The sequence below is a fragment of the Phocoena sinus genome, chromosome 3 (genome assembly GCF_008692025.1).
Source record: "Phocoena sinus isolate mPhoSin1 chromosome 3, mPhoSin1.pri, whole genome shotgun sequence".
Classification (NCBI taxonomy): Eukaryota; Metazoa; Chordata; class Mammalia; order Artiodactyla; family Phocoenidae; genus Phocoena; species Phocoena sinus.
In genome coordinates this window covers 35,732,156-35,748,168 of record NC_045765.1, presented here as the reverse complement: position 1 = coordinate 35,748,168, position 16,013 = coordinate 35,732,156, and the positions used below count along the sequence as shown (strand labels likewise).

Genomic DNA, 16,013 nt, shown 5'->3' with positions numbered 1-16,013 from the left:
ATCCTGGAGTTTTAACGTGAAAATGTGTTTCCTTCCACAGGTCGTGTTAGGACCTTGTGCGTTTCCACTTGCTCTGCCTGGCTGGAATCTCTGCACCCCGGGGAGACCGTATTGAACCCCGTGATGGCATCGCTGAGACTGGGAGCCTGTTTTTCCTCCCAAGAAGCCACAGTGCAGTAATTAACTCACTGTTCACATTTCAGAGCAGGCAGGGTTTTAATCCCCTCGGAAATTGGTTTCGGACATGGAAGTTATAGTTCTCCACCCTCTAATTGCAAAGGGGAGATAATAGGGCATCAGTATCGCCATTTCGATCCCGGTATTGAGCTGGAAATAAATATCATTTAAGCTCTGAAAGCATGGCTGGCTGGAAACGTTTCCTTTTCTATTTCACAAATTTAACGCAGAGAAGCGGCTGTGCTTATTCAAAAAAACGATTCTCTTGGAGGCACGGAAAAAAAACATTAAACGGGGGCATTTTGAATTCTAACTACACAGTCTTTCTGGTCAAATAGAGACTTGTTTGCATGGGCTTGCTGAAATAATGGTACCATCCAGCGTATGGAATTTACATTATTTTTTGTCATGCTGCTTATTTACATATACATTGAACTTTGCACAGAAATGCCTATTCCCGAGTCAGGGTAACTGTGACTTTCCTGAAAGCAGGCCTGGGAGAATGGAGTGAGAGGAAAAAATGTATGCCATTTTGTAGCTGCTACTTGGCTACTGTGTTTTGCTTCCATCACTCTGGTCTTCATCCTCCCTTTTTCCTTATGCAAAAGGAATTGGATTCTATTTGGAGTCTCTTGGGGATTATTCAAAGGTCCTCAAGCTAGATAATGAAAAGCGCAGGCCCTGTTCTCTCCCTTAGTACAGCAGTGCTCTGACTGCTTCCTATGCCCATTGTTAATCGAGGGCTTTGCAAACAAGAGCCTCTGACAGTTTTAATACCTCAGTTGGTGTGTGCCTGCTTTGGGCCCTTATCAACAAGACAAAAACACACATATCTTTCAGAGAAACAATCATACCTTCAAATGATTGTATAGTGGTCCGTGCCATCCAGAGCTCTGATGCTAAAACCTCTCGATAATACTTCTAGGGACAGAGAGAGTCCTATTCTCCCCATATTATGGGTGAGGAAACCAAGGCTCGGAGAGTTGAAGTAACTCTTTCAAGTTTACAAAGCATACTAGAGTCAGGCAAGACTAAAACCCAGATGATCACCCTGCTCTAAACATTTTTGCCAATGTATATTTTATTTAGAAGTCCTTGTTGGGAATGCCGGCGATGTTGAAGTGATACACAGGGTCTTGGGTGGAAACCTTCCCCCTTGCTCTCCTGAGGGTCAGGGTTCTGCTCTTGCCTATCCGGGTGACTCTCTGGGGAGGAAACCTAAGCTACAAGTTAGGCGAGTTGTTCTTCAAATCCTTCTTCCTTGCAGTCAGAAAAGAAATCTCATTCATGGAGGCCCTCTAAGAGTTACGACAGCAGCAACAATGATAAAAAGAAGAATGGCTAACTTTATAGGGTGATCACTTTCCATACAAGCTGTCAGTTCATCCCCATGGCAAGTGTGCGAGAAAGGTACTATTACCATCCCCGTTTTAGAGATGAGGAAACTAAGGTGTGAAGCCATTACCAAATACAGGAGCCTCAGTTTGAACCAAATCTGATCTGACTCCAGAGTGCGCACGCTGCCTCCTATGTGCCGGGTGCATGCCAGACAGTATTGCCAATGTTGACGATAACCTCACCAAATAGTACTAGCCCCATTTTATCAAAGACGAAATTGAGGCTCAGAGAACTGAATTCTCTTGCCCAAGGTCACCGAGCTAGTAAGGGACAGTTTCAGGATTCAAAATCCAGGTTAGCCTGACTTATTTCCTTACATAGAGATGCTTTGTCTATTTCAGCGGGGAGAGCTGGCTGTCCCCTGGCCAGGACTCCCAAGGCTCGGGTGGGAGGTTAGCGCAGGGCTACTCACCACGTTCTTGTAGAAGTAGTACGCCACCATCCTGGCCAGGCGTGAGTAACACCAGTGTCCGTGCACAAGCAGCAGCTTCTTGAGGTGTCTGAAGTGGGAGATGGCAAAGTCGCTGGACATGACGGCCTGAGAGGGCAGAGCAGACACATCAGCTTCCCGTCACTTCTGCCAGTGCACCAGAGAGGCTCCCCTGAGGGTGCTCCTCCGTTCTGGGTCCACGGCCGGGAGGGTCTAAAAGACCCTTTGTCACGTGCAGCACCCTTGGGTGGCTTTATGGACTCTGACACCCCACCCTCTCCTCTGGGAAATGCAAATCCCACTAGAATCCAAGGAGGGCAGGTCAGAAGGGACCAGTGGTCTGGTCTGGCCCTTCACCTCCTTCCACTTATCCAATAAGCCTTTATTGTGAACCAGTGTGTGTTGGGCACCGTCTAGGGATGTGATGGTTGACCAGGGAGTAGGGGCTTCCATGCAAGTGATCCTCAAACCTCTCAACACCCTTGGCCACCCACCAAAGCAGGCCATTTGCTCCAGTCTCATGTGGAGCTGATGGATGGATAGCTCTTCCTTTCCATGGAGCTGAAATGTGTCTTCTGCCCTTGGGATGACTCAGAAACAAGGCCCAGTTCATAGTAATTTTTTAGAGTATGAGGTTTGGACGTGCCTGGTTATAAATCCTGGTCCGAGTCTGGGTCAGGGCGTTTAACCGCTCTCAGCCTCAGTTTCCTCATCTGAAAAAGTGGAATAACAATCCCTAACACACAGGGTGGTGGCTGCTGAAATTAACTGGGATAATAAGTGTGAAGTGCGAATAGAGTGCTGGCCTACGATAGACACTCAAAAGGTGACGGTGTTCGTTCCTCCCCACCAACAAATTTAGGCACCACCTAATGTCTGCACTGGTGGTGGGAATACAGTTGTTAATGGTTCAGAGCCCCAAGGTGGGGTCTGTCTTAACGGGAAACATTAGCAGCTCAAGTTAGTATGTTTGTTCCAAGCTGAATTTGAGTAATTTTGGTACACTTTTAAGGTATACCAAGCAACTTACAGGTCCATCTAGCCATCACGACTCAAATGGCAATTGAAAAATATTTTCCGATGTCCTTACGGCTGTCACTGCTCACAGGGGGCACTGCAAACTTGGATGTGGGTGGAGGTTACAGGGAGGAAGCAGGGAATCGGGAAGGCTTTGTTTTCCCGGAACGGTTGGGTACTAGTTGGCTTTAGAATATGGGTATCGCCAGCTGTCTATAAGAAGCCAAGCATCTTCGATCACTCTCTTTATTCTGAAGGACTGGGCAGTAGGGATGTGGTGATGGAGATTATGTATAGGCAAGGATATCTGTCTTTCAGATGATATTCTGCAAAGCTCTTCAGTATAAATACCTCCAACACTGTGGGGAATTGCTTAACTCACTAATAAGGATAAAGGAGAGTAAGCAAGTAACAAGTAGAGTTGAAGCAAATGATACCTGCATGCCTTCCTGTCCAGATATTCCAATCCCAATATCAGCAGCTTGAATCATGCTTACGTCATTGGCTCCATCACCTGAAAGGAGAGAGGTCATGAGATCCTGGTCCAACTGCTATGTGACAATGAGAAGTTTTATACAAGTGGCACTAAATCGTCCCTATTTTATGCACAAGTGAATCCTTTTAATGTTGCTCTGAATAGTCCTATAGGAAGAGTCATTGCTACAGGACTTTAGCCTGAGAGATCTTTTCTTCTTTGGACAGGAAGCCCTACTCTTTCTTTATCATTTACCAAATATGTATTGTGTCTTTTTTTTAGGTACAATGTTAGGTATTGGGAATACAATAGTATGTGAGTCTTGGGCAGTGCTTTACAGTTTGCCACAAAGGCCTTCTCAGGTGTTACAGTGGGCTTCACTGAGAAGCAGATGGAGAATTAGAGCAACACAGGGGCTTGGCAAGGGTAATCCAGGTAGTGAAGGGACCCGGAAGCCCTGGAACTAAGATCTTTCTGTTTCCACGGCCAGCAAACCTCCCCTCACTCAGTATAATGTATACTGACCATATCAAGACAACTGGAATGCTGGACAGCTAAATCATCAGAGATTGTCAGTGGTGTCCAAGGACAGAGACAATGTTCAGTGATGTTTCTAAATAGAGGAACATGGGATTGACTCATTTTTCAGGTTGAGGTACATTGAGTCACTTTGGGTTCCCAGTCAGTTGATTCAGGGAACTGGAGGTTAGGGCATGGAAATACATACACACACATGCCACCTTTTATACCAGCACCGTCAAACAGATTTTCCTGTGATAGAAATGTCCTATAGCTTTACTGTCCAATTTGAAAACCATCAGCCCCCTGTGACTACTGAAGTGTGGCTGGTGAATTTCTATTTAAGTTTAACTTTAAATAGCCACATATAATAGGTGGCAACCATGTTGGACGGCACAGCTCTCAACAGTGAGGTCTTCCTCACGAGCCTGGCTTTTCCAGACTATGATGCCTTATCCATCAGACTAGAGTTGAGCAGACTTTTTCTGTGAAGGGCCAGATAGTAAATATTTTAGGCTTTGTGGGCCAAGAAGCAAAACTGAACAACTGTTCCTGCTGAGAGGCAAATCGTTTTTACACATTTTAGTATTAAAAACACAAAAACCATTCTTAGCATCTCTACAGAAACATGCAGTGGGCCAGTCTCAGCTTGTGGGCCATGATTTGTAGGCTGAACTGGCTTCATCCTTCTCCTTCTCCTGGCGCCACCTGTTTTTCCAGTGGGTTCTCATAATGATCTGCAAGTCAATTTATATGAGATATTAGAGAGAATATGGATTTGGGGGAGAAAATTTCCTTCTCCTAATTATCTGGCAACAAAATTCATTAAGCTCAAAAATTGTGTCAGTGTAAATTGCTGTTATTCTTCTAACCATGATTTTTTTTTCCTTGATAGCACAGCAGTGCGTGATTTTCATCTTCCCCATGGCAGAACAAATCCACCCTTTAACCTCTTCTGTTAGCAAGGCGGTGGAAGCAGAGGTGTGGAATCCCGCTATTTCTTGCCCTGCTGGTTTTGTTTCTGCTGCTGTGGCAGTGAAGCCAGTCCCTTACCTCTGGGAATCAATCCCGGGCTATTGCCTTGAACGTGTCTGAAGTTTGGAAGAGGACAATTCAGGGAGTACAATTAGGATGCAGTTGCTAAAGCTCTGCTCCCTCTATTCTTTCTGCCCACTCCCTCTTTTTTTTTTTTTTTTTTCTGGTTTTGAACTGCTTTTACCTGAAGACCAGGAGAAAAGGAAAAAAAAAAAAAAAAACCCCACCAATGTAAAGTAGGCCCCTTATTTGAAATGCCAGGAAAGAAAATCTCTTTCCATGTCTTTGCAGGAGGAAGAGAACCTGAACCATCTGTAAGAATGTCCTCACACAAAAGCAACGTTTACCATGTGCTTGGTATGCGCTGGGCACGGGATGGAACTGAGTAAGACTGACATTGCCCCTCCACTCAAGAAACTTCTGGTCTCCTGAGCAGCCCAGCACTGAAGGCGTAACAGTGCTGTGGAGCTCTGTGGGAGCCCACGGAGTAAAGGAATATTAGGCGGGATTGGAGGAGATTTTACAGACGAAACGGCTTGAGCCAAGGTCAGGAAGCGAGAGAGGACAAGGCTCCTGGAGAATGGTAAGCAGCTTCATGTGGTTGGGACATGGACTGCTGAATGCTGTGGGGAGGAAGGTGGCTGGAGAGATAATGGAACCCAGATCGTGAAGATTCTTGTAAACCAGCTTTGGTTGTTCCTGGAAGGTTTGAAGTAAGGACACTTAATTTCTCTGCCTCCACCATGGCTAAAATTTTATCCCCTATGAGAAATTCTTCAACAGCCAACAAGCCAGCGTTTACTGAGGGTATGCTTTGTGTAGAGTCTTATATTGAGGAATGAATATACAACACTAAACGTGGGACAAGCTTCACTTTTTAGATCTCCCCACCAGCCATCAACACTCGACAGAATATCAAGTCCACAGGCACCTGAGGTGTGTGGTATTGTGCCATGTGTTAAGTATTGAAGGGCACATGGTCGGCATCCCAGAAGCGAGTGGGCCTGAATGTATATTGGGCTCCCTGGGTATTCTGAACTTGAGGCCCCTCTTGCCTTTGGCCTCCATCCAAGTCCTGACTTTTCCTTAGCAGACCTGCTCACCCTGAGAACTTGGATTTGCTCGCCCACCCTGCTCAGCTGCTGCTCACATGCTGGCTGCCACATCTTGATTGTCACTTTGAACTCTCTCCCTCTAAGACAATGACCCTCAGCTTGAGCATCCTGACGGCGATACGTGACCCCTCACCTCTGGTCCAGAGTGGGCTTGCCCAGCGTCCCCCCACATCTCCGCATGATGGGTACCTATGGAAAGGGTCATGGCTCTTAGCCTGTCTCGCGCCAGCTTGACGAGCATACTCTTCTGGAGTGGGGTGGAGCGGCAGCACAGGACAGACCGGCAATACTGGGTCAACTCCAGAAATTTCTCCTCCAGTTTTCCCTGGAAAATGGCATTCAACGTCTTCCCATCGATGACCAATCCAACCTCTGGAACTGCAGCTCCTGAGGTGGGGGGTGGCGTCGCAGAAGGTAGGCGGAAGAACCCAGGGAGCTTGTGGTCCGGCTTCTGTGGTCCATGAAGTTGCTTTACCTCTTCCAATACCAAGTTGAGGATGGATTCACATGTTTCCTATAAAGAGCAGAATAATGAATTTGGTGTCAGTAAGCAACATTAGAAACAGGTTAAAAATGTCACATTATCCTTTAGTTAAAGAGTTATATATAAAACTCTACCCCCATAGAGATGACCCGGGATTTCACTCTCTGATTTTGACATTTCTCTGCAATATTTCAAACAGCATCAGCGCAATAGTAATTTGGAAACAAATTAATGGCCAAAATAGGAGAGACAGCTTGGGAATGGGAGTGGAGATAGCACAGCGAGATGGGGGACTTTTACAGGGATGATAGAATGTAGTAAATGATACTGATACGATGGCAAATGATGACAATGGGTCATGCTGGTATCCTACTTTCCATTTCTCACAAGTCATTTCTGTTCTCCTTTGTTCCTCAGAACATTCCTGTGTGGTAGGTAGGGTGAGTATTACTGACTTTAGTTTCGAGGTGAGGAAATTGAAACAGTGAAATCCTTAGTAACTTGCCCAAGGTCATCTCGAATTGTGGCTTCTTAACTGAAAAAATACATTGCGTGTTTAACCGTTTGTATAGATGTATTGGTCGTACTGGTTAAAACTGACCATGTGGGCTTCCCTGGTGGCGCAGTTGTTGAGAGCCTGCCTGCCGATGCAGGGGACATGGGTTTGTGCCCTAGTCCGGGAGGATCCCACATGCCGCGGAGCGGCTGGGCCCGTGAGCCGTGGCCACTGAGCCTGCGTGTCCGGAGCCTGTGCTCCGCAACGGGAGAGTCCACAACAGTGAGAGGCCTGCGTACCGCAAAAAACAAAAAAAACTGACCATGTATGTGAGTCGTATTGAGTTTTTCTGATGTTTACCTTGAAACATGGTGAAGAAATTATTTCCTCTTATCAGTTCTCCTCCATTACTTTTGATTGTATCAAAGATAAAGACAGATCTTGGATCTGAAGATATCCTTAACACCTCTTTCACTTGTTTAAACATCACTTTTAAATAAAGATAGAGAAAAGTGGTGGCAGTCAGCTGTATTATCAATTTTAACTTCATTGTTCTGTTCACGGGGTCTTTATTTAGCAGTGTTCTTTTATCTGTGGCAAGGGATGATGATTTTTCATTTACTTCAGTGCTAAAAATTCTTCTAAAAATAAGTTTTGAAAAGTTCAAAGTGAGTCTATTTAAATGAAATCATTAAATAAACAACAGTATAGATAATATGTGGATTTAGGCAAAAATCGTGAAGGTTGTTCTGAAATGACAAGTTTGGAGACCCCTGATCTAGAAGCTTCTGAGAATATTTGGAATAATTTCTTCTGGAGTGAGCAGGACTGCAGCTCATTATTCTGGAGGCTTCCTTTAGGGGATGCTAAACTGAGCACTGCAAGCAAGAGAATGTGCACAGGACCTAGCGGGGCCACAGGAAGTAGTTCAGGAGCAGGTGGTTATACCCGAAGCACTTTTCTGGGAAAGAGATCAAGGTAGTCCTTGCTGGAACTTGGGGTTGGCACACAGTATATACAGGCATACCTTGGAGATATTGTGGGTTTGGTTCCAGACCACTGCAATAAAGTGAACATTGCAATAAAGTGAGTCACATGAAATTTTTGGTTTCCCAGGACATATAAAAGTTATGTTTAGTAAGTATACAATAACATTATGTCTAAAAAAACTTATACATATATTAATTAAAATATTATGGCTAAAAAGTGCTATCATCTGAGCCTTCAGCAAGTTGTAATCTTTTTCCTGGTGGAGGGTCTTGCCTCGATGTCCGTGGCTGCTGACTGATCTGGGTGGTAGTTGCTAAGTCTGGGGTAGCTGAGGCGATTTCTTAAAATAAGACAACAATGAAGTGTGCCACGTCGATGGACTCTTCCTTTCATGAAGGATTTCTCTGTAGCCTGCAATGCTGTTTGGTGGCACTTTACCCACAGTAGAACTTTCTAAATTGGAGTCAATCCTCTCAAACCCTGCTGCTGCTTTATCAACTGAATTTATGTAATATGCTAAATCCTTTGTTGTCATTTCAACAGTCTTCACAGCACCTTCACCAGGAGTAGATTCCATCTCAAGAAACCACTCTCTTTGCCCATCCATAAGAAGCAACGCCTCAACTATTAAAGTTTTATCATGAGATTGCAGCAATTCAGTCACATCTTCAGGCTCCACTTCTAATTCCAGTTCTCTTGCCATTTCCACCACATCTGCAGTGACTCCCTGCACTGAAGACTTGAACCCCTCAAAGTCATCCATGAGGGTTAGAATCAGCTTCTTCTAAACTCCTGGTAGTGTTGGTATTTTGTCCTCTTCCCACGAGTCACAAATGTTCGTAATAGCATCTAGAATGGTGAATCCTTTCCATAGGTTTTCAATTTATTTTGCCCACAACCAGCAGAGGAATCACTGCCTATGGCAGTTATAACCTTATGGAATATATTTCTTGAATAATGACTTGAAAGTTGAAGTTCCTCCTCGATCCGTGGGCTGTAGAATGGATGTCATGTTATCAGGCATGAAAACAACATTAATCTCATTGTACCTCTCCATCAGAGCTCTCAGTTGACCAGGTGCATTGTCAGTGAGCAGTGATATTTTGAAAGGAATCTTTTTTTCTGAGCAGTAGTAGGTCTCAGCAGTGGGCTTAAAATATTCAGTAAACCATGCCGTAAACAGTTATGCTGTCATCCAGGTTTTGTTGTTCCTTTTATAGAACACCGGCAGAGTAGATTTTAGCATAATTCTTAAGGGTCCTAGGGTTTTCATAATGGTCAATGAGCATCGGCTTCAACTTAAAGTCACCAGCTGATTAGCCCCTAACAGAGTCAGCCTGTCCCTTGAAGCTTTGAAGCCGGGCACTGACTTCTCTCTAGCCATAAAAGTCCTAGACTGCATCTTCTTCCAATATAACACTTTTCTCTACATTGAAAATTTGTTGTTTGGTGTAGCCACCTTCATTAATGATCTTAGATCTTCTGGATAACTTGCTGCAGCCTCTACATCAGTACTTGCTGCTTCACCTTGTACTTTTGTGTGATGGAGATGTCTTCTTTCCTCAGTCCTCATGAACCAACCTCTGCTAGCTTCAAACTTTTCTTCTTCAGCTTCCTCACCTCTCTCAGCCTTCATGGAATTGAAGAGAGTTAGGGCCTTGCTCTGGACTAGGCTTTGGCTTAAAGGCCTGTTGTGGCTGGCTTGGTCTTCTATCCAGACCACTAGAACTTTCTCTGTATCAGCAGTAAGGCTGATTCACTTTCTTATCATTCATGTGTTTATCGGAGTAGCGCTTTTAATTTCCTTCAAGAATTTTTCCTTCGCATTCACAGCTTAGCTAACTGGCACAAGACACCTAACTTTTGGTCTGTCCCAGCTTTCAACATGCCTTCTTTACTAAGCTTAATCATTTCTAGCTTTTGGTTTAAAGCTAGAATTTCTAGCTTTTGGTTAAAAGCTAGAGATATGCAACCCTTCCTCTCAAACACTTGGAGGCCATTGTAGGGTTATTAATTGACCTAATTTTGATATTGTTGTGTCTCAGGGAATAGGGAGGCCTGAGGAGAGTGGGGGGAGATGGAGCAACCTGTTCGTGGAGCAGTCAGAACACCGACAACATTTATCAGTTAGGTTCGCTATGTTATATGGGTGCAGTTCGTGGTACCCTAAAACATCAAAGAACACTAGTCACAGATCACCATAACAAATACAGTAATAATAAAGAAGTTTGAAATACTGCGAGAGTCACCAAAATGTGACACAGAGACCCAAAGTGATCAAATGCTTTTCGAAAGATGGCGCCAACAGACTTGTTCAATGCAGGGTTGCCACGAAACTTCAACTTGTAAAAAACAGTATCTTCAAAGTGCAATGAAGTACAATAAAATGAGGTATGCTGTCAATTCCTCCAGCATGTGACTGCAGCAAGTCACTGGAAATATAAGCTTCAAAATAAAATCTCTGAATCTACTTATTTCAAATTTTCTATGTAATAATCATAATCGTTACCATTCATTTAACATTCAGTATCAGGTACTGAGGCAGGCAGCCTCTAAGATGGTTCTCAGTGATCTCCATCTCCTGGTATTCATGTCCTTCCTTGTGTAACCTCCCACCCTTGAGTGTGGTTATGACTAATGACTCCTTTCTAACGAAGAGAATTCTGCAAAAGTGATGGGATGTCGCTTCCCAGGTCAGTTTACCTAAAGACTGTGGCTACCAACCTTGGCAATCTTTCTCACTCTCTCTCTTGAATGGCTTACCCTGGAGAAAACCGGCTGTCACGTTGTGAAGCAGCTCGGTAGAGGGGCCCCTGTGGTGAGGAACCCAAGCCTGTCAATAATCATGTCCGTGAGCTTGCAAGAAGGACTCCTCTCCATCACCAAATGACCCAACCAGTTGAGCCTTTAGATGAGCTCACATCCCTGACCGATAGCCTGACTGCAACCCCAGGAGAGACCTTGAACCAGAGGTACCCAGCTAAGCTGCTCCTGGACTCATAACCCACACATACTGTGGGATAATAAATGTTTACTGTTTTCAGCTGCTAAGTTTTGGGGTAATTTGTTAACTCATATAAATGCAGTGCTAGTAAGTATTGTTCTTCTGTGAACTTATTTAACCCTCCCAGTAGCCTCTGAAATAAATCTTTTCAATCCCTATTCTACAGATGAGAAGAATGAAGTTCAGAGAGATATGGTATCTGGATCATATTACGCCTTCAATATATGTTGTTAATAATAACAATAATACTTGCTATTACCAGTTCCTATCTAATACTATATAGTCCCTTCTAAAATTCCTTGACAGATCAACATTTCCAGTGATGGGTTAGTAATTTTCTCGTGTTATGGATGAGAACCCTGAGTTCTAGACAGGTCCCATAGCTTGCTTATAGCTTTAAGATACATAACAAAGAAACCATAGCCCGAAATCAATTTATATTGAATCAGGCAGATTAAAACCCTTGGAGGAAATATCCACCAAATACGTAATTACATTAAACTGGGGTTTAAATAAGTCTGAGATTTAGAATAGGTTTCCCCAGTTTCTGTCTTAACATATCTCTGCACCTACTACCTTCCCAAGGGGATGAGAAAACCTAATTTTCCAGGTTTAGTGGGCCTGGGGGTGTAGGCAGGGTCCAACATTCAGGTACCATCTTGGAGGGTTGCGGACAGCTTTAAAATTCTTGACAGTGACTGAGCTCAACTTGGAACGTGGCCCGCAGTTCCTTGGGAACTTTGGCTAATTAATCAAGAGGCATCTTCCGCTTCCTACAGGAATGCATTGCATTTAACGGAACCCACAGAAGCCCACTCTATCCCCCTCAGGAGCACTCACAGGCTTGTTGATATCCTCCTCCTGGAATCTGCTGGAGTGAAATGATCATTGCAAATGGAATTTCCATTGCAAGTGGGGCAGGCAGACATCCACACTATTACAGGGATCAAGCTCTCAAGCCAGCTGCAAATTAGTTTCTTTCCTAGGCGTCACATTAACGCCAAGATTTCCCTGAGAATAGTTTCATTTTGAAAATTCATTGGGGTTTAATCTAATCATGGCATTATCTGTTCACCTGACAAGAAAGTAAGTGATTTTCCCAATTCATCTAAAGGGCCTCTGGCACTTTTATTAGCATTCACTACCTCTTTAAAAAAATCTGTGTACGTGGATTCTTCATGGAATGAAAACCAAATTGAAACCTGTAAACGTCTCTTCTGGGTCCAGTTCAGCCCCAGGCAAAAGTGAAGGAGTGAGATTGCATCATCCTTCCTGCCTCTCTTTCTGCGCTGTTCTCTCCATCTTCCATCTTCCTCCCTCTCTCCATCCTTCTCCCCATGGTATGTTCTAGGTCTCCAGGTGCCCCCCCCCCCCCCAGCCCCACAACCCACTGCTTTCCTTGTTACAACCGCACATCTAATCCAGTCCTGTTCCCTTTGATAGGAGCACACAACTCAATGCCTACTTCCCATATTCATCAGCCAAGGAGATAGTGGAACTTTACTTTCTGCAGTTTGCATCGTGAAAATAGATTTTTTCCTCCTAAATATAAAACTGTGTTATGACTTTACGCTTCTTTAGACTTCATACAGTCTTCTGTCTCCAAACCTTGCTCCCTGCCACTCACAACCTATTCAGGCTGAAAATTACAGTTTTCAAACTTGGCTTATCTTTCTCTCTCTCCTCCATCCCGTCAAAACATACTGGTCTCACGTGTCATTTCCTTCAGGTTTTATGCTGTGGCAACAAATTGCACATACGAATTGGAGCTGAAATTTTAAACTCAGAATCATTTCTATTCAATTGGGGTTTTTCAGTGGATAAGTTAATCCAAAGTATAAGAAACAATTGAGGATCTGTGAGCAAACAGTCTGGTATAATGCAAATAGCACTGGCCTGGCCTGAGAAGAGCATTTTAGACTTGGTCCATCAGAAACTACCAGGGTGGCCCTGGGCAAGTGACTTAGCTCCAGTGGTCCTCAGTTTCTCACGTGTAGAATGGGGAGACTGGGCCAAGGATGAGACTCGAGAGAGGCACAACTTGCTACTAGGTACTGCTAGATGTAATATAAAAAGACTGGTCAACCATATGTGGGGGTGGGGTCGAGGATATTGGGCTGGATGCCTGCTAGGACCCTCGGAACTCCAAGATTTGGGGGTAGGGGTGCGTCTCCTGTGTACCCAAGTCCCACCCACAGTCCCGTCTCCTGTTGGCCTAGAAGCTGCTCCGCACTTGGACATTTGAGCTCTACTTTGGCCTCACCTGACTTTCTGTGTTAATGGAATAAACGGTGTCCTTCTGGTCTAACAGTCTGCAGGCATAGGCGATATTGACTGCCGTCTGCTGCTTGTCTCCAGTCAGCACCCAGAGCCGGATCCCAGCCTCCTGCAGAGCAGCGACTGTATCTGGAACTCCTTCCTGCAGCCGGTCTTCGATCCCAGTGGCTCCTGGAGTGATTAGAGACAGCAGAACTCACATTTATGTTGAGAAAGTAGCTGCTTAATTTCCCCAAAGCCCTATCAAGCCAGGCAATGATTATTAACTTATCTCTCGTGTTCTAGGCTGCGCTAAATGCCCAGGATACAGCCGTGAAATAGACAGAGCTGGTCCCCACCCTCTCGGTGCTCAAAGGCCTGCTGAGTAAGGATTTATAACTGAGCTGTTTGAGGAGAGAAGCCCAGGGTGCCGGGCAAACATATATCAGGAGACCCGAACTTCATTTGGAAGGTCAGGGAAGGCCTTGCTGAGGAAGGGCCACTTAAGCTCAGACCTGGGAGATAAACCCAAAAGGTGGGGAAGGAGGGGGAATTCCAGGCAGAGGGATCAGCATGTGTGAAGGCCCAGAGGTCAGAGTAGAAGATGACACAGCAAGGCAGGCAGAGCAGGGAGAGAGACGAGGCCAGGCAGGGAGGGGTGGAGCTGGAGCCTGTAGAGCCTATCAGGGCATGAAGGGATTTGGCATTTATTTGGTAGCAAAGAAGGCTATGAAAGGGAGTTAAGTTGGAGAGTGATGGGATCGGTTATGAATTTTAAGAAGATCGTTCTCGAGAATGGATTGGAGGGTGGAGGAGGCAGGATGAGATTCAGGACTAATAGAGGAGAGCTGGTGTGGCTGGACTGACATAGCGGCAACAGGAGTGGAAACATATGGAGAGACTGGAATCTTTGCAAGCGCTCACCGCAGAATTAACAGAGACTTGGGTTTTTGATAACGTTCTTGGAGGGCATTAAACATGCGGATTCCATCATTTTTTGAATGGTCTCAAGCTTTGAGCCAAACTTGATGATTGTATACCCAAATATCCAATAGCTGCTCAGTGATTAAGCAAAAATAAATCTGCATTTAAATTGAGATTCATTTCAGACCACAGACTAATGGCTACCCATCTCACTCTGGGCAGGAACAGGCGTGCCATTTCTTTTAATAATCCCGAGTGACAATAGCTTGGCAAAGCGGTTACATTAGATGCATATTGAAAAGTTGATTTAACATCGTGGGACTCGGTGTGAATGCATGGCAGCTTTTTAGTGGCACGACAATTTCTTCGTGGCAGGATGAAATCTCTTCCCAGCCCTAGTCCTCTCCATCACAAGCCATCTGGAGGGAAGAAAACAAATCTCTCTATCCTGAAATGTGCCTGTTTTGTATTTCAGGCCCAAGTGCACAGGTAAACCAACCCATGAAAAGTGATGCCCGACCCTCATCTTTTCTGCCGAGCGTTTGCCTGGAAAGTGAGACTGAAAATGATGTGTGTTACCGGGAGGCAGGGTGAAGGAGAGAGCAGGAAAAACACATTTAGTTGTGTGAAAGAGAAAATGAAACAGGAAGGTGGTGAGAGCCTTTCTCAGCCAGGGAAGCCCATGGGTCCTGACAAGTGTGTTCTCTTTCATGCGCTACCGGCTCAGGGGCATTTCTCACCAGCTGAGGCCAGAAGGCTCCCCTGAAACGAAAGAAACCGCAGGGGAGAGGGTGTGAAGGGGGTCAGGTGCCCTAATGGGATGACATTCCGGGGGTGGCCCGGGGTGCCAGATGGAGCTGTCTGGACTAGCTACCCTCTACTTCCTGTTAAAATGGGTTCTCGAGGCCAGCTTTCAAGGGGGCCTTGTGAGGCAGCAAAGGCCCCTGCAGTCCAAACACAGGCAACAGAAAAGCCGAAGGAGGTGGGGAGCAAACCTGTGTCCCCCTGTTTTCCATCCATCTGACCAAATCTTGCTGGTACCTTTTTTTATATAAAGAGGTATTACCGTCTTCTTACAGCGACCCTGGGTCTTCCCCCTTCAACCCTGCCTGGCTGAGCTCGGTGATTTGGCCAGAGGAGGCGCGAAGGCTCAGAGGGGTGTGGGGCTGTGTCCCTGGGCACACAGCAAGGTCACCACAGGGCCAAGATGTGGCCTTCATCCCCAGGCCAGCACTGCCTCCCAAGATGAAAGAAGCCTTTTGCCCCGTGGCCAGTACGTGCGCGCTGTTCAGGCATCGCCTTTCCGGGATCTTATTCCCGAGCTGTGAAGAGGTTAGTCTGATGAATAACGCCTCCCCCTTCTCCCTTGGCAACGCTCTTCCTTCGACAGAAATCCAACGCTGTCTCTTAGCTGGTGTTTTCCATCTTTCCCCCGAGAGTATCTATCTAAGTTCTATACGTCTGTACAGCAGCAGAGTGATTTTTGTAAAACACCTATCTGTCCCTGCTTTGATCCCCTTCCCCTCTCCAAACCTTTAGCCTGTGATCTACACGGCCCTTCATAACCTGCATCCTGCTGATCTCCCCTGCACTCTGGGGTCCAGCCGTAGGAGACCTCTGAGTCCCCAGCCAGCCCAGGCTTTCCTGCCTGCAGGCCTTCATTCGGGCCCTTCACTCTCCTGGAACACCCTCC

General features: G+C 45.4%; 1 protein-coding gene across 1 annotated transcript in view; it reads right to left on the bottom strand.

Moving 5' to 3' along the window:
• ATP10B (ATPase phospholipid transporting 10B (putative)) overlaps positions 1 to 16,013 on the bottom strand; it is a 122,852-nt gene that overhangs the window by 25,192 nt on the left and 81,647 nt on the right. The window contains 4 exon segments of the mRNA XM_032625008.1: positions 1,988 to 2,113; positions 3,460 to 3,536; positions 6,356 to 6,680; positions 13,404 to 13,588. Of these exon segments, the coding sequence (XP_032480899.1) occupies positions 1,988 to 2,113; positions 3,460 to 3,536; positions 6,356 to 6,680; positions 13,404 to 13,588 (713 nt within the window).